This window comes from Lemur catta, chromosome 1 (assembly GCF_020740605.2).
Source record: "Lemur catta isolate mLemCat1 chromosome 1, mLemCat1.pri, whole genome shotgun sequence".
Taxonomy (NCBI): Eukaryota; Metazoa; Chordata; class Mammalia; order Primates; family Lemuridae; genus Lemur; species Lemur catta.
In genome coordinates, this window is record NC_059128.1 from 37,078,155 (window position 1) to 37,100,778 (window position 22,624).

At 36.1% G+C, this 22,624-nt stretch overlaps 2 protein-coding genes across 2 annotated transcripts in view; one reads left to right on the forward strand and one right to left on the reverse strand.

The window, feature by feature from the left end:
* The window catches only part of PCNX4 (pecanex 4), a 28,109-nt gene extending 11,833 nt beyond the window's left edge, over positions 1-16,276 (reverse strand). The window contains exons 1-6 of the mRNA XM_045566274.1: positions 15,790-16,276; positions 7,036-7,780; positions 1,270-1,449; positions 665-1,179; positions 319-419; positions 78-197 (exon numbers count right to left, since the gene is read on the reverse strand). Of these exons, the coding sequence (XP_045422230.1) occupies positions 78-197; positions 319-419; positions 665-1,179; positions 1,270-1,449; positions 7,036-7,724 (1,605 nt within the window). The 5' untranslated portion in view covers positions 7,725-7,780; positions 15,790-16,276. The remainder of the gene's footprint in view (positions 1-77; positions 198-318; positions 420-664; positions 1,180-1,269; positions 1,450-7,035; positions 7,781-15,789) is intronic.
* Positions 16,277-16,349: 73 nt separating this feature from the next.
* The window catches only part of RTN1 (reticulon 1), a 349,490-nt gene continuing 343,215 nt past the window's right edge, over positions 16,350-22,624 (forward strand). Inside the window, exon 1 of the mRNA XM_045566307.1 lies at positions 16,350-16,509. The gene's annotated coding sequence lies outside the window, so the exon portion shown is untranslated. The remainder of the gene's footprint in view (positions 16,510-22,624) is intronic.

Consider the following 22,624-nt stretch of genomic DNA (forward strand, 5'->3'; position numbering starts at 1 on the left):
AAACGATATACTTTAAATGGATAAAATTTTATGGTACATGAAATATATCTCAATAAGCTATTAAAAAACACATTTACCACTAAGAGTCTGATTCCTGTATCCAGGCTTCTGTTCCACCATAAGTCTGTACTGGAGATCAAGTGCACTGCTGATACAATGACTATCTCCAATAAAGCATTTTCTGTATTCTGCCATACCTGCAGTATACAAATTATCCACTTTTATTAGGTAGAATTTGGTAATCTAAGAAAACCGTTAAACAAAATCACAATTAAACTTAGCAATAGGAAAATACTATTAAGTACATATTAGGATTACCATTCTAAAAGCTCTTGTGAATCCAATAGAGACAGACACAGAGTGGAGCTCTTGTAAGGAACTGTCCAATGAAAGAAATGCTATCATAGCAAAAGGTGACACTAAAACAAACAGAAAAAGGAGACAAATTTAATTAAAGCAAAGTAATTCCTTCTAATTTATTTTGGCAAATATGATTTTTTTATGAGTACATTTAAGTAATTAAAAAAATTAATAAAAAACAAAAGAATAAACATTTGTATGAAATACAATATCACACAAATATTGGAATCCTATGATATTAATATTTTTGAACACTTCATAGATATGGTTAACAACACAAGAGTAGTAGATTTTATCTTCCTACCTAGAGTTAGCAAAATCCGTCTGGCAATACCAATCCTCATGAGCCTTGTTTGCTTCTCTAAGAATATAGTCATAGGTTGCACATCTTTTGGATAGAAAGGGTTTCGGAAAATTCCAATGATATACACGCTTTGAATTTCTCTAAGTATCCACAGTATTATAAGTAATATCACCAAAATATAGCCAAAAATAACCTGGGAACTGCTTTTGGAAATCTGTGAGAAACCAGCAAAGTGATGAAGCAAACTAGTTTCTAAGAGAGCCAAGACTAATATTATGATGTAGAAAAGGCATTCCTTCCACGTAAACTGTTTTTTTGAACAACTGGGTAAAGCCTTAGATTTGGCTCCAATTTTGTGTCTAGTCACACTGTGTTTGAAGTCAAAACCCATGTCAGTTAGGTTAAGACTTAGTAAGAAGCCAAGTCCAGTCATGAAAAGAACTGCACCAACAGTGCTGGGAATGAAATATGATGTTATAGCTGTTCCAGCAGAAATGATGAACATTACTAATAACCTGCAGGGGAAAAGAAGAAAAAAAGATTTACTTCACAAAACGTTCTTTGAGAATAAGTTACATATTATATCAATACTTTTAAATAATTACCGTAGGTGGGTTGACATAGATGAGCCTCCAAGGCCAAACTCTAAAATCTGTTCCATTGCCCATAAGAAAAGTGCATCGGGTGGGGGCAGAGTCCCAGCTGCCCACAGAAAGGGTAAAAATATAAACAAGATGTGTAAAATCTGATTCATTTGTTCTAAAGCTGGTATATTTACCATAAATCTATAAGAAAAAAGAAAACATTTAAATCATACAAAATAATATACAGAAGAGGATCTTTCCAGAAAGACAAAACAACAAAGAATAACACACACCCCAAAACAAAAATACACTTACAGAAAGGGCCCAGGCCCTGTTTATAAATGATCTACACATATAAACTGTGACCACTGTCCTTCCCCTATACCAGCAACTACACCTACTCAATTGTATACAAGCTTAGCATTTAGAAAATATGTGAATTCAAATGTGCAAAGGAAGAAGTAATTAAAAGCCATCATTGAATAGTAAGAAAACTGAATACAGGGATTTGTAAAACTGAACAACTGAGGCCAGAGCAAAAATATTTTTCCCCTAAATATCTAAACTACATTGGCTGAAATTCTACCAATGATTCTTTAGAGTTTAAGATTTCATAATTTAAAATTGCAAGTAACTTTGGGAAAGTCAAAGACTTACATTCACACATCAGTGGCTAGCAAAGACAGGAAGCTCTTCTTCCTCCTACTCTCTCTCTCCTATACTGTCCTGCTCCCAAGTCCCAGAATTTGAAGTCAGTATACTTTCTGTCAGAAGTGAGCAACTTAGGTTATGACTGTGTGTCTGTGGGTTACCCTGGGAACTAACTAGTATTTATAATACTGTTCTACTTTGTATAACCAATGGTATGGCATTGAGAACACAAGTTTGTACAATACAATCTTCTCATTAAGTAGGGATTGCTTCTATCTTAAGTGCAGAAACTGATAACTGGTATAGCACTTACTCATTAAACAGGACATCATTAAATGGTTTTGAATAGTTTAATAAAATTTGAAAGCACAGGAGGATAAACATCATCAATATACTGTGAATATTCTGAATAAGGGTAACCAAACACTGTATCCAGACACCAACACAGTGAGAGTACTTATGGAGTTCCAAAGGTAACTTTCAAAAGAGAAAACTAAATCTTAAAACTTATAGCATAATTGTACTTGAGTACCTGAGCTGCTGCTAGTCAAAGTTGAGGAAAAAGACAACTCTGCAAGTTGCCTTTATCTTATACTTCTCCACTTAAGTATATGTTGATAGCCCAAGAGCAAATGTGTAGCAACTATGGATATAATACAGTAATGGCATAATGTGTTTGCTCACAGATAACTAGGACTAAGCTAGCTAATGTGCTCTGCCTCATAATGTATGTCCTTCACATTTTTATATGCAGAGAATTAATGAACACAAGGTTAACAATGTGATGCTAAAATAAAGAACAATACATTCTGTAGTATAGTTTTAAAATAGCATCACTTCATTCTGAGAAGAAAACACTCAGGTAACACAAATCAAGGAAGATCAAGGAAAACATGCTTGTTTGTACAGCCTTTTTTTAACCCCAAGATAACACTTCTCTTGCAAACATACTCAAGAATAATTTGTATAAAAATAATGTATACTCAAGAAACATTTTACCAAAATTAGACTCTACTCTTAAATCGTTTTGTCCTTAAACAATAAGCTATGGCATGGTATTTATACACAATAAATATAAGCGCATATAATTGAAGTAACCAAATACTGTGATTATTCTCCTGTATACATGACTCAGCCCCAAATGGAGGATTATTGTGGTTAATTCTTTAATGTGGGAAAATGTTTAAATTCACATATTTCTGTTAATGTAACAGAAATTTTCTAGGGTAAAAAAATCTTAGCCCTTAAGGGAAAAAAACAAAACTATGTTTCAAACCTAACAACTATAAAAATATTTCAGTCAGGCATGATGGCTCGAGCTCGGGAGGATGAGGTGGGAGGATTGCTTGAGCCCAGGTATTCCAGGCTGCAATGAGCTATGATTGTGCCACTGTTTCCAACATGGGTCACAGAGCAAGACCTGGTCTCTTGGAAAAAAAAAAAAAAAATTTCAAATTCTGCAAACTAAGATCCACATGTCCAGAAAAAAGATGTTCTTTTTTATAGTGGCTTAGATAATGTAAATGTGTAGCATTCATTCAAATACTCCCTGAGATCTCTGAGCTAAGCATTGTAATATGTGTCTGATAAAAACACACAGAAACAGTGCTTTATTATTTCACAACTGTACTGGGTAGAATAAAGAATGAGGAAAGAAAAGAGTACTACACTGTGATCTCCTCTTTTCAGCTTTTTTTCACCTCCTCTGAAATAAAATTAAGAAACAATCTGACATAACCAACAACTGTTTAACTTTGAAGAGTGTGGGCACTTCATCCATCACTTGCTAGCAGTATCACACCTGCTGTATAAAGATCACCTCAGTTCTTTATTATTTTGTTAATCACAAGCTAAAATATTCTAAAAGTGAAATGGGAGATAATTTTTCTGGATAAATTAGTCACTGTCTTCTTTAAAAACAGATGTGAGAACAGCCTTTGTATTTGTCTAGTCTTAGTAAAAGTATCTTTCATCTAAACGTTAAAACTGTATATTAAATTTGATAAAAATTTAGTAAAAAACCTTTATGTACTTTCATATAGAAATGAACAATGCAGAAACCAAATGAAAAATTAACTGAGATTTTTTTTAAAAACCAAAGAACTTAGGACATCATTTTAAATGCAAAGATGTATTACAGCAGGTATATAATGTCTGATTTCAGGAATGGTAGTGAGATAGTAACTCAAGAATATATATCCTGAAAATAATCTTATAAACTTAAATCTTTTAAAAGGGATCATACGTGTACACACTATTTAAACCCAATTTTACTGCTAACTTCTCAAAATCAAGCATTTAATTGTAATACATTATTTTGTAGTTATTATAGTAAATGGTAGTGGTATTAAGAAATCAATTTATAATAAATTTCTTATTGATGAATTCTCCTCTTACATATTTGATTACGTGAAGAACTACGTGGGCATTATATTGTCCTCTGGTTTATAAATGTAGTACAATTAGAAGAGATTATGAGTTAAGGAATAGCAAACAGACACTCAAGAAGAGGTCAGTTTCAGTACGCAAACTAAATATTTCTAAATGCCTTATGTTAGGTCAGCTTGGGCTGCCATAACAAAATACCATAGACTAGGTGGCTTAAACAACAGAAATTTATTTTCCCACAGTTCCAGAGTTTAAGAGCAGGCTGCCAGTATAGTCAGGTTCTGGTAAGGGATCACTTCCTAACTTATAGATTGCTGTGTCTTTAAATGGTGGGGGGGGGGGTTTAGGGAGGAGATGGGGAGGGAGAGAGAAGGCAGGTAGCAAGCTCTCTAGTGTCTGTTCTCATAAGGGGACTAATCCCATCACACCAGGGTCCCACCTTCATAACCTATTATTACTTTCCAAAGGCCCCATCTCCAAATACCACCACATTGGGGATCAGGGCTTCAACATAAACATTTTGGGGTAACAAAATCAGTCCACAACACTGCATCCTTGGCCAGCCCCCGCCAAATTCATGTCCTTTTCACATGAAAAATACATTCATTCCATCCCAACAGTCCCTAAAGTCTTAACTCATTCCACCGTTAACTCTAAAGTCTGAAGTCCTAAGTCTCACCTAAGTATCATCTAAACCAGATATGGCTAAGACTTAAATACAATCCATACTGAATTAAAATTCCTCTCCAGCTGTGAACCTGTGAAAGCACAGAGAAGTTATGTGCTTCCAAAATACAATGGTGGGACAGGCATTTGAGAGATGTTTCCACTCCACAATGTAGAAACAGGAAAAAAGGGGTGATGGGTCCCAAGGAAGTCCAAAACCTAGCAAGACAAATTCCATTAGATCTTACGGCTTGAGAATAATTCTCTTTGGCTCCATGCTCTGTCTTCTAGGCCCCTTGGATGGCAGGTAGCATCACTCCCACAGCTCTGGGCAGGGGTCCTGCTCCTAAGGCTTTGGAAAGAGGCTACCAGGCCAGTTGAAAGTAAGGTGATAGCCCTGATGATCTCTGAATCACCTTCAGCATCATTTTTCACTTTTCTTGAAGAATAGTGCATGTTTGCAGCTGAACAGTTCTATCAACCCATCCTGTCAAACCCAAGAAGTTTGACAGCCTTCCTACATTTCATCCTGTCTCTGACCCCTTCAATTCGAACTGGCAGTGTTTCTGCTCATATAATACCATAAGCTCTTTACTGAGTGATAGGCTCCATACCCTTGGTGTTCTCTTCAGAATATGCTTTCTTATGTCTTACACTGGGTAGGCTGAGAATTTTCCAAATCTTCTAGTTCCTTTTTTTTTTGTTTAACTATTCTTTCTTCAATTCATTTCTTTCCTTTTGCATTTTATTATAAGCAGTCAGGAGAAATCAAGCTACTCCAACACTTTGCTTTGAAATTTCCTTAATTAAATATGCAATTTCAGCACTTGAAAGTTCTACCTTCCACAAAACATTAGAACACAGTTCAGCCAGGTTCTTTGACACTTTATAACAAGGACTGCCTTTCCTCCAGTTTCCAGTAACATGTTCCTTATTTGCATCTAAGACTTCACCGGAATCGCCCTTGATGTCCATATTTGTGCCATGTACATCAAAACTCTTCCAGCTGCTACCCATTACCAACAGTTACAAAGCTCCTTCCACATTTTTAGGGACCCCACTTCTCAGTACCAAAATCTTAGCTTGGGCTGCCATAACAAAATACCATAGACTGAGTGGCTTGAACAACAGAAATTTATTTTCCCACAGTTCTGGAGGCTGGAAGTCCAAGATCAGGCTGCCAGTACAGTCAGGTTCTGGTAGAGCTCTCTTCTTGGCTTGCAGATGGCTGCCTTCTTGCTGTGTCCTTACATGACAAAGAAAGAGAGTGAGATCAAGCTCTCTGGTGTCTCTTCTTATAAGGCCCCAATGCCAATACACCAGGGCCCAACCTTCATGACCTAAGTATCTTCCAAAGATCTCAACTCAATGGGATCCCATCATATTGGGGTTTAGGACTTCAATGTGTGAATTTCGAGGAGATACATTCATTCCATAACATGCTTTTACATTTCTACCTGGACACTAACCTGGGAAAGAAAAAGCTGCAATCTATAGAAACTGAGAAATAAAAGTCAGATTTAGAAAAAGCAAGCAAAAGGTGTTATCAAACAATTTGGTAAATGATTATGTTTGTTAAAACTATTTTCTATTTTTCTTCTGTAACAAATTTGTTAAAACATCAATATTCCTTCTAATATTGTTGCTATCAAAAAATTAGAAACAAATTTTCTATTCATCTTTAATTCACTTAATCTGGACATATTTATGTGCATAAATTTTAAATTCTTAATTTTCTCCCCCACAGGAAAGTTCCACCTCTTTATACAGGTTTCAGCCAAGCTATCTTATAGATTCAAAGCTTCTTATTTAAAGTGAAACAGAGGATTGAAAAAGTGTTTATTAAATTTATCTTAAAAAGGTTTTTTTTTTTTTACTGTTCAATAAGATTTAACTACTGCTTTAGTATGAATGTTTTATAGAAATCAGTCCTAAAAGATTAATCATCAAAACAACTTATCACCCAATTGTTTGGTCTTGATGATTTTTAAACACAGACTTATTTTTTTTTAATACTAAGGAGAGTTCTATCATGTATACTTAAAAACAAAGCAAGTTATAAAGCGTTTGGTAGGTTTTTACCTGTGAGCAAGATCCACAGAAATGAAGAAAAAAATATAAAGAGGCCTCATAAGAGGAGTGATTTCATAAGTATCCTGGGTTTGGAAAGTCGCAGTCTCTGTAGCTGTATTTACAATTAATGAATATTCTCCTATACATAATGTCATCCATCCAAAGAAAAATAGTAGAGCAGTGCCTCCTGTACTGCCATACAGCAAGGTTATTCTATCTGGGAGCAGATACAATGTTCCAAGACCACATACTAATCCAGCAAGAACAGAATGAAAAACTGTATTGGCTATGTATTTCTTGCCAGGAATTAGAAATTTGACAGTCTCAGCACCAGCACAACTTGTAAATTCATACTCATCTTCCTCTGCTAAGATATCTGTGGTTAGTATTCTTTGTACTGTCACCGATTTGTTTCTGGCGTATAAACTTGTGAACTGGATGACAAATGCAGTGAAAAGCATTAATCCACCCGATAATGCTGCTGTATAATAGTCTTTCAGGATGCCCAATTGGTATAAAAGTGTTCCTATTCCACCCAAAACCCATGGCATTAGAAAAAGGATAATCTGATTTACATATATATAAGGAGGGGCACAATAGCCTAATTTGAGTCGAGGGCCTCCAAGAACAGTCTGTGGAAAGCGCTTCAGAAAGAAGTCCTGTTTGTAATCGTTCAGCAGAGGCACATCTGGACTCATCCTTCACACTCAGGATTATTCTGAAAGTCACATCCTTTTCTGTAATACAGCAGTCTCTAAGAAAAAGAAAAAAAGTTACTATTTGAAAATGTCATACTTTAAACCTGAGGGGAAAAAAACCCACATTTCTATTTTATCTCCTTAGTTCCTTCAAGGGCAGGATTTATAACTTCACTTCTCAGACTTTACTTCCCATTGCCTGACATATACTTGGCACTAAGTTGTGTTTTTTTTTTTTGTTTTTTGGAGACAGAGTCTCGCTCTGTTGCCCAGGCTAGAGTGCCGTGGCATCAGTCTAGCTCACAGCAACCTCCAACTCCTAGACTCAAGTGATCCTCCTGCCTCAGCCTCCTAAGCAGCTGGGACTACACAGGGGCATCCCACCCCGCCCGACTAACTTTTTGTTTCTATTTTTAGTTGCCCAGCTAATTTTTTTTCTTTCTATTTTTTGTAGAGATGAGGTCTCACTCTTGCTCAGGCTGGTCTGGAACCCCTGACATCAAGCGATCCTCCCACCCTGGCTTCCCGGAGTGCTAGAATTACAGGCGTGAGCCACTGCGCCTGGCTCAGTTGTTGGTTTTTTTAAACAAAATAATATACATTATTTTTTATTTTTTTAAATAATATTCTTTATTAATTCATCTAGAATGTAATAATTTGGCATTAGACATTAACTCACATTTTAGAATTTTGAGGTCAAAGGAAAGTTCAAAGAGCTTTGAACTCAAATCTGCCAGTAGTTTATTTAACTGGTCATTTCTCAGTGAGTTTCTGTTGTTTGTTTTTAAATTTTTTTCTCTATTATAAGGGTCAGCAAACTTTTTCTTTAAAGGGCTAGATAGTACTTACTTTTAAGCTTTGTGGACCATACTCTGTTACAACTACTCAACTGTGCTGTTGTAGCACAAAAGCAGCCATAAACAACACAATATATAAATGGAGGTTAGTGGCTGTGTTCTAGTAAAATTTTTATAGTATTTATCCAAATAGGCTATGAGCCATATTTAGCCTGTGGGCCATAGTTTGCCCATCCCTACTCTATAAAATAAGGATATGCTCTGTAATTCCCTTGAATTAAAATGGAAATACAAGTGGAAAATAGAAATACTAAGTGTTACTTGTATCATTTAATAATTACAGTAAATTCAGGATTTTCCAATAATTTAAAAAATCAAATCCTGCTAAAATAACTAGCATTTCAATAAAAATCCATATGGCAGCTCAACATATGGTAGGAAGAACAATGAACTAGAAAGTAAAACACTTTACATGCCACAGTAGATGCTTATTATTATCAGCTATGTTACCATGGACAAGCAATAATTCATTTTTCAGTCTCTCTGTTGTCAGTTTCAAGAATCTACCAGAACTGGGGAAGCATGAAATAGTAACAGGATTCTATACATGCTTTAGATTATTTTCATTCAACAGCTACAAAAATCTAAGCATCAACTAACATAGGTTCTCTTCAGTTTAACTTTTCCTTATACTCTATAGCTTACTTTGAAAAACAGTTGCTTGACACAAGATCAGCCAGCAAAGCATTACCTCAGCAGATCTTATGTTAGGCTAGAGAAGAAAAATTAAATTTCAAACCATTTTAAAATAGTCAGTTTAAAATAGTCTTTCCACCAGTCAATTCTACCTAACCAGTATCAACCCTGGAAAGAGATCTGGGGCATCATGAAAGGTTTGAGGGTCATTTTTAAGAATTAGTACCTTAGAGCACCTTTTTGTTATACTATTAGGAAGTTCTTTAAATTATAAACACCTATCTTCTTATATCTTCCACTCATGGTCTTAGTGCTGCACAGAACAAATCACAGCTTCCAGCCCTGCAAGCGCAGTTGCCCATACTTAACCTGTGGATTTTTGTAACCATGGAATCAACCAACTTTGCGGATCGAAAATATTAAGAAAAATATTGCATCTGCACTGAACACATAGACTTTTTCCCCATATGGCAGGATTTCCTTTTTAAATGTTGAATAATATTCCGTTGTATGTATATACCACATTTGCTTTAACCACTCATCTGTTGATTGACACTTAGGTTGTTTCCACATCTTGGAATAGTGAATAATGCTAGTGAATAATGCTGCAATGAACATGGGGAGGCAAATATCACTTCGAAATCCTGATTTTCAATTTTTTTGGATAAAAACCCAGAAGTAGGATTGCCGGATCATATGGTAATTCTTTTTATTTTTTTGAAGAACCTCCATACTGTTTTGCATAGCAGGTGTACCATTTTGTATTCCTACCTATAGCACACAAGGGTTCCAATTTCTCCATATCCTTGCCAAAACTTAGTTTTTGATAGTAGCCACCCTAACAGGTGAGGTGATACTGAACCCACACACATTTATTGTGTGCTTCTGCACTGAGGTATTTGCCTCAATTGTATTTTTGTTGTGCTTTTGGGAGACTTATTATCTTCTAATATTAGGTTATTAAGTATGGAATGTCTGATTTCCTTAAGTACTAAATTTGATAGTTGATATCTCTGACATTTCACTTTGACACTTCTTGGGGCTTTTTTTGTTATTGTGAAGGTATATCCTCATTCTTTCAAATGCATGTTTGGCTTGTGATTATCTTTCAAATTATTTTTAGAGCAATTTTTGTGAAAGCATGGATAAATAAAAAAATCCATGTTATTTTTGAATGTGAGTTCCGACGTGGACCCAATGCAGCACAGCTTGAAATATCAATGAGGTGTTTGGGAATGATGTGGCTAACGAACGTACAGTACATTAATGGTTTGAGAAATTCCATTCTGGTGATTTTAATCTTGAAGATAGATGAGCCATGTGGGTGACCTGAGACCACGGTGGATAAGATGAGCTGAAAGCTGTAGTGGAAGCCAATCCATCTCAACTTATGTGTGAATCAGGAGCAAGGTTTGACATTAGTATTCCAACAATATTGGACCATTTGAAACAAATGGGCAAGGTAAAGAAGCTGGATAGGTGGGTACCGCATGAATTAAATGAGTGTCAGAAGAGAAATCATCTTGAAGCTTGCCTTTCTCTGCTGTCACGACATAAAGGCGAACATTTCTACACCATATTGTTACGTGTGATGAAAAACGGATTCCGTTTGACAATTGCAAGTATTCAGCATGACGGCTGGATAAAGATGAAGTGCCAAAACAGTCCAAAACCAACTATTCATCAAAAAAAGCTAACAGTATCTGTTTGGTGGTCCAGTGCTGGTATTACCCACTACAGCTGCATGAAACCAGTCAATTACAGCAGATGTCTACGGCAACCAACTGGATGAAATGATGAGGATGCTTGCAATTAAGCAGCCAAGACTGGTCAACAAAGACAGGCCAATCCTCTTGCAAGACCATGTGTCGCAACAAACAATGCTGCTCAAACTACAAAAGCTGGACTTGGAAACTCTTTCTCATCCACCATATATTCAATGGGACCTTGCACCAACTTGACTACCAGTTCTTCCAGGCTTTGGTCCACTTCTTGCCAAGAAAATTATTCAATTCTCAACAAGCTGTGGAAAAGGCCTTTTGAGATTTCATCGCTACTCCCTCACCAGGCTTCTTCGCTGCTGGCATAAGCAAGCTACCGTTAAGATGCCAAAACTGTGTCGACAGTTTTGGCACATACTTTGATTAATTGTACTGCTGCTTGTTTGAGATATAATAAACTTTTGATTCTAAATTGAACATTTCATATCTAATGACCAAATATATTTGTCAAAATTTGTCAAATTTCTAAGAACTCTTCTTTCATCTCTGATGTTCCTTTTTATAGAATCCTATTATTATATCATGAATCTGGTCTCTCTGATAACATTCTTTACATACATGTGTATGTCTTTGTGTGTGTGGACAAATGCTGTTTTTAGCTTTTTGTAAGTTGCCTCTTCATGTTCTTTGTTTATTTTTCTGTTGGAGTGTTGTATTAGCCTGTTTTTGCATTGCTATAAAGTAATACCTGAGACTGGTAATTTATAAAGAAAAGGGGTTTATTTAGTTCCCAGTTCTGCAAACTGTACAGGAAGCATGGCGTCAGCATCTGCTTCTGGGAAGGGATTCAAGGTAGAAGGCAAAGGTGAAGCGGGTGTGTCACATGGCCAAAGGAGGAGCACGAGAGATGAGGGAATGCCAGGATCCCACCTCTGGTGTGAACAAATACAGTAAGAATTAACCCATTACCTCAGGGAGGGCACCAAGCCGTTCATGAGGGATCTGCCCTCAAGACCCAAACACCTTATACTCGGTCCCACCTCCAACATTGGAGATTGAATTTCAACATGAGATTTGGAGGGGTAAACATCCAAACTGTATCAAGTGATCATTTTTCTTATTAATTTGTAATAATTCTTTATGTGAAAGGCATTAACTCTTTGACATGTTACAATCTTTTTATTTTCCATGTTACCTTGTTCTTAAAGCACTATTGAAAGATGCTAGTGAAGATTAAAGATTACATTTTGATATCTGTTAATATAGGCCAAATGTGTTACCCCCTTCCTTTGATAGAGAAATAGTTAAATGATAAATTAGTACTTTCCACACATTTAAAGTTTTTAATAACTTTTGGGTACCAACAATGTGCTAGGTGATGGTAATAAGGCTGCTCTCTGACCCAAAGGAGTAAAGTAAAGATCATTTTCCCCTCAAATATCTGTTTTTGTTAGAAGCAACTCTGGAATTCTTTTTATTCTCATTATCGAGAAAAGAAGCAGAAAACAGAAAGTTAATTTATAAATAACCTAAAATTATTAAACACAATTAAACTTGTCAAGAAAAACTAATTCCTGCTTATGTTTTAAAATTAGGCTGGACACAGTGGCTCACGCCTGTTCTCCCAGCACTTTGGGAGGCCAAGGTGGGAGGATCACTTAAGGCCAGGAGTTTTGCCTGGGCAATATAACAAGAACCTGTTTCTAAAAAAAAAGAAAAAAGAAAAAAAGAAAAAAAAATTAGGCCTGATGGTGCATGCCTGTAGTCCTAGCTACTACACAGGCTGAGGCAGGAGGCTCACTTGAGCCTAGAGTTTGAGGCTGCACTGAGCTATGATGATGCCACTGCACTTTAGCCTGGGCAACAGAGCAAGACCTTGCCTCTAAAAATAAAGAAAGAAAGAAACAAACAAACTAGCCTACAATCTAAGTATTCAAAAAGCATGGTATCAAACAACTTAAATCTGAGTTGCTCTGGATAAAAACTACCTGCTACTACCAGAGCAGGTCTAAAAAGTATGCTACGTGAAACTTTTGATAGCCCAGTGCTAACTATTGAGGGTACCAGTAGAAATCCAGAGATGCAAATATAGCTACCACTATACTTCTGAAAATTTCTATGGAATCTTAACTGAATGCCATACCATGAAGAAACAGCTATAATTGTTGGGCCTTTTGGAAAACATTTGATGCTTACACATAAAATATATATTTCATGCTTTGGTTTACAAATTATGTGGTAAGCACCCTCCTCTTCCCACCAATCAAAGGAAAATCTACCCAAGCTACCTGAAAAGAAAACCTTAAAAAGAAGGAAAAAGCACATTAACATCGTTTTGGATCTATAAAATGGTATTTATTCAAGTTCACAGGAATTGGTTTGTAGAGAAAACTATGACTGGTTGGGAAGTATGCCTGGATAGCTCAAAGGATCTATATTACAGGTAGATGTTGGCAACATTTCACAAGTGAAATGATGAATTGTTGGTTCAACACCAGAATATGAACTGATAGCATTCAATTACTCATGGAAAAGTAAAAAGGTAGGAAATAGCTGAAGATCACATAAAAGCATATGTACCATAGGGCCAGCCAATACTTGTTTCTATTCCAACCTGCCATTTCCATACCTCACAGACCTTTCCCACTATAAACTCAATTGGGTTGACAAGTGTTTCTTTCAAAATCAAGTATCAGGTGAACGACGTCTGTAACTCACACGAATTACTAGAAATAAATCAATTTATTTTACAGAAAAGATTGAGAAACAGTGATAAAGTGACTTAACTAAGATACAATGTCAGTTGGTGGCAGAATGAGTTTTTGAATCACACCAAGCTATTGTCAAATGAAAGGGAATTTTATTTTGAGGCTAGAGAACTAAAAGGATAATTTGAGAGAAAAAAGTCTTCAGGAAAAGATGGGTCTGAGAGGAATCTACAAAATGAGATGCTTTTGATAGCTAAGCCAGCAAGAAGTGATTGGCACCTAGTACTCTTTGATAAGACAAATGGGAAAGTGTTCAAAAGAAAAGGTCAACACCACAAAGTGAAAACAACTTAGAGAATGGGAGAAAATTTTTGCAAATCATATATAAGAAACTTGTATCTAGAATATATAAAGAACTCTTACAATTAGATAACAAAAAATCAAATAACTCAGTATTTTTAAAATGAGAAAAGGATCTGAATAGACATTTCTCCAAGCATAATATAAAGTGGCCAATAGGCACAAGAAATGATACTCAACATCATTACTCATTAGGGAAACACAAATCAAACCACAATGAGATACCATTTCAAACCCCCTTGACTGGCTAAAATAAAAAAGACAGACAATAAAAATTATTGGCGAGATTGTGGAGAAATTAGAACCCTTAAACACATCTGGTGGGAATGTAAAATGGTACAGCTGCTTTGGAAAACACTCTGGCAGTTCCTCAAATGGCTAAATAAACCTAGAGTTACCAAATGACCCAGCAATTCCACTCTTAGGTATACACCCAAGAGAAACAGAAATATATGTCTACACAAGAATTTGTACATGAATTTCACAGCAGAAGTATTAACAGCCAAAAAATGTAAACAACCCAAATGTCCAATGTGGTATATCCACATAATGAAATATTAGGCTATAAACAAGAATGAATACTGATATATACCACATGGATGAACCTTGAAAACATTATGCTAGTGAAAGAAGCCAGTTACAAAAGGCCACATGTTGTATGATTCTGTTCACACAAAATGCCCAGAATAAGCAAATCTATAGGGACATAAAATAGATTAATGGTTGCTTAGGGCTGATGGGGGTAGCGATAATGGGGGAGGGTAACAGCTAAAAGGTTTAGGGTTTCCTTCTGTGGTGATGAAAATGTTTTAAAATTGGCTGTAGTAATGGTTGCACAATTCTGTGAATATACTAAAAACCAATGAATTGTACACTTTAAATGGATGAATTGTATGGAATGTGAATTATATTTTAATAAAGCTCTTAGAAAGGAAAAGGTTCCCTAACTGGTATTTTCCACAGCGGCTAATAACTAGTAGGCAGCTATTTAAGTATGAAACTTAGGAGTAGCCAGCAGGTGTTCCAACAGTTAAATTACTAAAATGGCAATATCTGAACTGAATGCTACAATAAACATTTGGGGATTTGACGTGAGTGGCAGTGGATATCATTACAGTCAGGACAGTCTTTGCCCTAATTGCAGGAATGATTTAACGAAGAAAACAAACACCTAATAATAGTGAAAAAAGAAATAAAAAATGATGGTTACAGAGCAGATAATCAATTCGGAGGCAAGACAAATAACTTACGATTGATTAGACTTTATTGAAGCAAATTCTGGTCCTTGACAAAGGATTGTGGAGAGAGAGTGTAGATCAGTGAAGGCGCAATTCATGTTGGGAGACGGGTGGGGGGGGGGATTGAACAATTTGAGGCAAAGGGGTTAGGGCGTTAGTTGCAGATAAGGCGACAAAGAGTGCAGTGCTATCTGAGGGACATTGTTGATAATTTTATTAGGGTAACATGACTATGTCTTAATCAAGGGTCAAAGGGCTATTTCCATTTCGTAAGGGTCTCTCGGAAAGAAAATGCTACAACTCAACAGGCTAAAGTAGTATTTCGAAGGAAAGTTAAAATCACACTGGATTACGACCTCTAACGACTGAGTTCACTTTACGTCTTTAAAAAATGCAATAATCGCATTTAAAGGTTTTATACGAAAGAACAAAAAAAAAATTCGTTTCCTGTGGCATGAAAGCTGCAAGAACGACGTGGCTATGCACAGGCTTGGAAATTAAGGCGCCGAAGAAGTCCCCAGGGGGCGTCAGGGATCGAAACATACCTCAAGTCACCCGAGGGAAGAGGAGACGCGAAGGCATCCCGGGGACTGCATTTTTGCAGGTAAACCCGGGTTGGGCCCTCCCGCTGGGAGGCTGGCTGCGACCAGAACTTGAAAACAGAGAAGCTGCGGCGGTCGAACAACCAGCTCTCCGCGGTCCCTCACAGGCCCGCTCCGGGTTTCCATGGCTAACGTCAACTCCGGCTGGCGCCACCCGGAGCAGAGGAGTGCGCGCAAGCTCCGGGGTGGGGGTGCCCGGCTCGCCCCGCCCCGCGGCCTGCGCTCGCTCCCGAGGCGGGCCCTTTCCTACGGCTGGCCGGGCCAGGCGGAGAGGGCTAAGTGGCGCGCTTCGTTAGCTCTTCTGCGCCAACGCTCGCCAGGCGAGCGGCCGTGGGAGTCCCTCCTGCTCTGGCTCCGCCCTGGGTCTGGGAGCAGCATCAGCGGCGGAGACAAGCATCGCAGTGCTAGCCCTGAACTTTGCCCCGGGCCGTGCCCCTCTGCGCGAGAGCGTCGTTGCCTTGGTGACGTGAAGTTCTTCCGCTGGATCGTGTTCACAAGGCTGATAGACGTGCTTCCGCCATTTTGTGAATGTCCGGTCACCTGACGTCCGGTGGGGTCGTCGGTGAGCCGACGCAGGCGTGTAGTAGGGCTCCAGCCGCTCAGCGTCTCGCGGTCACCTTAACGACATGTACGCTCTGGCCGTCACCACCCATCACAACGACGGTAATGAATGTTTTTAAGCGATACTTCATACACCCTATTCGGTTTGGAAGATTTGGAACTGCACACACGTGCTTGCTATCGCCCCTTTATTACATTTTTTTTCCTATGAGTGGATTTGTAGCTACTTTTTTAAATACAAGGAACCAAAATGCCCATCATAGAAAAAGGTCTATTAGTTAGGTGAAGTTCTCATATTCCAATAAAAGCGCTGTGGCTTTTATTACGTCACTAATTTCAGACCGAGAAATTTTCAAAGACTGGCCACAAAAACCCCAATTATGCCAGTTATCTGTGTATCCAGTGCCCCCCTCCTCCATTTTCCACGAAATTTGATTTCCCCCCTAAATTCTGTACACTTTATAGATTGCCAGTTGGGAGTCCTCGAGTCGGCCCCTGAGAGCTTTAGCAATGATTGACCCACACTGATTTAGAGGTTTTCCTATGTGATTGATAACCTAGCTATTCTGTACACCTGGGACTCCTAAGTGGCTTCAGGACTGTCTCGTTTGGATCTCCTTGGTTTTCAAGTCATAATGGGAAAAAATTCTTGTGTTACTGTTAAAGTCAAGGTTTTATTAAAAAATATGTATACATATAAAATACTGTTCAGAGGATAAGCGTACTTTATTGAAAGCAACCGGGAGAAAACCTTGTGTAATATCAATGGTGTGCATATACTTGTCTTTAAGGACACAATTTGCAGATAGAACCTTTCATAATTCGGTGTCTTCACAATTAGATTATGGGAAAATGTGCTTTTGGTCCATCCATAATATTTCCCCCTCAAGCTCACTCATGACGGGTCAGAGTACTACATTCATCATCTTTGAAGCATCAGTTACTGCTAAGAAGTCTGAGTACACTGTGGTTAAGAGTAGAGGCTCCGGAATCAGGAAGCCTGGGCTGAAACCCTGTCACCACTCTTCACTATTTGTGGGGTTACCTAATTTCTCCTGTGCTCAGTTACCTCACCATATCCCCTATCTGGTAAAATAAGACTGATGATAGAACTTAACCCACAGAGAGTTAAGTTGATTGGAATAAATCTACATACCTGTAAATCACTTACAGAGTAACTGGCACAGTTTAAGTGCTTAGTATAAATGAACTATTACCTCTATGTAGAGAGACTGTATTTGTAATGCCCATTTTTCTTATGGGCAATATGTGTGACCCAAACAGAATTAACATTTTTATTGTTGAAAAACCTGCTGTTGGTATTTGATTTCTTTGTTTTTTCTTTTTTAAATATATTTGAACATTGCACTTAGAATAAAATTAGTAAAACTTATGGTACAAGGCCTTTGGTTATTATCTGTGTATAAAATAGTCAGCATTTTTGAAAAAGTGAATGGAATTGTGGTTCCTATTTGTCAGGAAGCACACTAATTGCTACGGATATAAAGTCAAAACATGAGGCTTAAGGAATTTACCAAAATACAGCATCAAGGACATAATTTTGACAATAAGGACATAGTAAGTATAGAGTGTGTGGTAAAAAGGTACTGAGCTATAGAAACAGAAGTGGGACACAAATGATTCTGGGGAAATTAAGGATGGCTGCAATCTAGTTTCCAAGGACAAGGAGAAGTTAAGTGGGTGAAAATAGAGGAGAGGAGGTATTTTGGGTAGGAGAACGTTCATTCATTCATTTAACAAATATTTAGAGCATACATAGAATCAGGTGCTTTGTGTATCTCATTTAATCTTAACCTTTTGACAGCTTGTCGTTATTCTCATTTCAAATATAACGAATCTGAGCTTCAATAAAGTAAAATAAATGATGAGATCTGGAGTTAAGCCCTTATCTCTATGTCCAAGATTCATATATTTTTTTCTATCTTGCTGATTCATGTAAAATGAAACAGATTGTGAAGAATCTGGAGCTGCTGCTTCAGCCAGAGAAAATATTTAGCCAGGCATTATCGTGACATACATGTTTTTGTGTGATGGTAATGCCTATTTTCACTTCATACTTCAGTTACTTCTTTTGCTAAAAAGCAAAAACAAAAAACACGCCATAAAACTTACACTCTGCCCCATTGCCTAGAGACCACTAGCCAGGGAGCTCTGAAACTAATGGAAAGCTGCAGCACCAAGTATGATGGGTGAAGTCAGGCTTGGTGTCCACGAAGTTTCAGGTACCTTAAAATAAATAAACACAGGAGGAAGAATGGTTTTGGAAAGAAAGATAATGATTCCATTTTGAGACACGTGTTTGAGAGGCTGGTGTAATATTTAGGTGGATATGTCCATTTAGAAATAAATGATTGGACCTTGGGAGAGAGGTCAAGACAGATTTGGGAGTATTCTGTACTTAAAAAAAAAATGTTGATGTCATAAGATTGAAAGAGAATGCCAAGGTTTAGATCTTATGGGGCAAGAAGAAAACCATCGGAAGAGAATTAAGAGACTGTAAAATAAGATGATCAATTTCTTATATGGCTTGTTGAAATCTGTCTCATTGCTTTATGTCACAGATCATTACATACATATAAAAACAAAGACCATGTGATTGGGCATGTGGTAGGTAGATAATTTTAGAATGTCTCAGCATGTTCACAGCATTTTGGTTGAGTGACACTGAGTTGTGAGAATATTGAAGATAGAGTGATCAATAGTTAATTATAAAAATGTCATTTGAGACTTAGTATGGAAAATTTTATATCCCATAAACATTCATAAATAGAACCATCAAATAAACAATGTATAATGTAATCATAGCTTTGCCATTAGTTGGTCTTCAGCTTTATTTTAAGATACAATATATTTTAAATTGTACTTCTGAAAAATGTACAGTAATTACTGTTGGGAATGTGGGGCAAAAGGATTGTTTCTCAGATTTTGGTTATATTTGAGAATTTTGAATCTCCTCATATAGCTTTTAAATTTCAAGGTTATTCCACATAAATAACTTCTCAGATTAGGTGTTTAATTTTAGGACCATTTGAATTAATATTATTTTAGAACATTATCATTGCCAGAAACTTATTTTGGATAGTTTAAGAATTGAACACAGGTGTTTAAGAAAGGGAACATGGTAGAATTGGTAGACTGAAAATCAGTAAATCGTAATATTTAAAAGGCTAGAGTTTAATTTTTAAATTATATTATACTATATAAAAATTTATCAATGTAACTTCACTGAAAGATCAAATTTTAATAGTAACAAAACTCTGTATAAATATCCACAGCTGTATTTATAATTTTACTCTACAAAAATTAAGTTACATGCATCTGAATTAAATATGATTCCCCTTTATTTTGGCACACATAATTGACAGTTGACTGTGCAGATTTCATAGTCTATTCTAGCATCCTGTACCAAGATTGGAACACCAATGAACTTCTTCTATGACAGTGTTACCAAGGATATTATTATAATATTAATTTCTAAAGGTAATACTGAAGTTAGTAACCTCAAGTAGATGCCCTTTTCCTGGCATTTGCCTGCCAAGTTCTCCGTTTATAAATGTACTAACTTTAGAATCTTGTGACTATCTTCACTTTCCCATTGAATGAATATATAAGAAAGTGCAGTGAACAAGTTAACTGAAAGAATTTCTGTTTGGTAGGGCAGTTGTAATTACGTAAGAATGGGGGGAATAGTTAGGTGTAATTTGCCTAATTGTGGAGGAAAGCCTCGGTGCCCTCTTAGAATCTTTCCAGCCTCATGATGCTATTACTGTTGGATGGAAAAGTCCACACTGGTTAGAATTACTTCCTACAGTTTACATTGTGATAACCTCTTTAGGTTAATGTATTTAAAAACACGAAAACTAGAGGTTACTCAAATAATTATTTTGGGAAAATGAAACCATATTTAGCAAATAAAGTTTGTACATTAAATATAAATATCAGTCAGCATAATGGTTTATGTCTATAATCCCAGCCTTTTTGGGAGGTCAGGGTGAAAGGATTGCTTGATGCCAGGAGTTTGAGACCAGCCTGGGGCAACATAGATAGTACCTGTAATCCCAGCCACTTGGGAGGGTGAGGTGGGAGGATTGCTTGAGCCTAGGAGTTTTGGCCTGGTTGACACAGTGAGTCTCTGTCTATTAAAAAAAAAAAAAAAAAAATATATATATATATATAAAATACATCAACAGCAACAAAAACCAGTGTTGGTGTGATGGTAGATTAGCGGTACATTTTTGAAATATAGCTTGGCTTTATTTAACAAAATTGAAAATGCAGTTTCCTTTGATACAGAAATTTCATCTCTAGAAATATACTTTACAGATACCTTATCTAAATGTGTAGCAACATTTGTACAAAGATGTACTTAGAACATTTGTAATAGCAAAAACAAAAATTCTTCAATAGGCAACAGGTAAAAAAGGAGGTATATCTACATGTACTTCTATGCAAAGATGTCCAAATTACGTTAAGTAAAAAATGTAAAAATTATAGTCTGTATAGTATGATTTTATTTATGTAAAACTAGAAGTAAGCATGAGCATGTTTTGTATATACTTATTTCTGAAGGATACATATGAAACTATGACAGACCTTGACCTCAAGAGGTTTACTGGAGTTTGGTGGGAAGGGGAACTTTTACTTTTTACCTTATAGTCATGTGCTATTAATAAATTTTTTAAACAACCAATATATATTACTTTATAATCTTTAAATAATAAAAAATTACAAACAAAAAAATTGACAAAAATACTCCCCCTGTCCCCTCAAAGCCTCACCAAGTCATTTAATGTGTAACCAATAAAAAGGTGTAGTGGGTTTTTGTTTTCATAATAGTACCTTATCCAGAAAATAATTTGGAATATATTGTTAGTTTCTCTGAATAAAGAAATAAGTATTGATGCTTTCATAGGAGGACAAATGCTATATTGTTTTTTAGTGTTATTTTACTGTTGAAAATTATTATAAGTTGTTTGGTTTGGAATATTGGTAAATTCTGTGCTCTGATACTGAGAGATTACTTAGATTCTGGACCACTGCAGTGTTTTATTAATCCTTAAAATTAGTTCATTTTGTATAGTGAATGAGAACATTTACTGAATTTATGTATACATTCTTAAGATTATTAGATTTTTTCCAGGGTTGCATATAAAATGTAAATATCAATTTTCATATATAAGTAAAAAACATACATTAGTGTATATATATGGATATGTATATATAAAGTATATGTTATATATAACATGCAAAATAACTCCTATTTTGTTGACTCAGCAATGACTAAGTATTACTGGAATAAATTTTTATATATGGTTTTGTCTTTAGCAATATAATTTTAAAGTATATTCATTTTAATAAAATTTATGCCAGTAATTTTTTTAAATTTCAGTTTTACAGAGCTGCTTTTTAGACTCTTAATTTAAATTAAAACCAATGTATAGAAATGAATATTAGAATAATTAGTAATCCTACTGAATTTTAAAAATTCTCTTATTTATGAATTTCAAGCCAAGTACCTGATTCATGTTTCACATAGAAATTTTACTCCTACAAGACTTTGTAATTGGTAGAAAATTGGTAAAAAGAGATCCATGTACTTGTAGAGATAACCATATCATATGTGGCTTTTATATAAAAGCCTACAGATTTTATTCCCTGTGAATTTTTTCCCTTATGACATTTTCTCCTGGCAACATAATAATGAATAATATTTCAGAGGCAAGCTTTGTTTTAAAGACATATATACCCTGCCTGCATAATACATGTAATAAAACCAAACAAATACTCATAGTCTGTACCATAAAAATCAAATGAAAATTTTTTTATTTCAATGGTTCAATTAGTGTAGAAGAAAACACTCTGAACTTCACAATTCAGTATCCCTGGGCAACTTGTTCCTGTGTCATTGTTGTGCCCAAATGTACTCTCGGGTAGAACTGTGGGCCATGAAAACCTAAAAATTACATTTACTAAGAAAAGACTTTTTTTGTTTATGTATTTCTTCATTCTCCAATATACAAATTCTTTAAAAGATAGTACATCTTAAAAATACTCACCTGAGTGTAACGTGGACTCTTCCAGAATTTTTATTCCTTTTTCTCCTGATGCACGGAATAAATAGTGTTTGCCTTATGAGTCAGAAAACAATCTTTCAGAACAACTCTAAGAAGGGCCTAAAGCCCATTTTCCCCTTCTT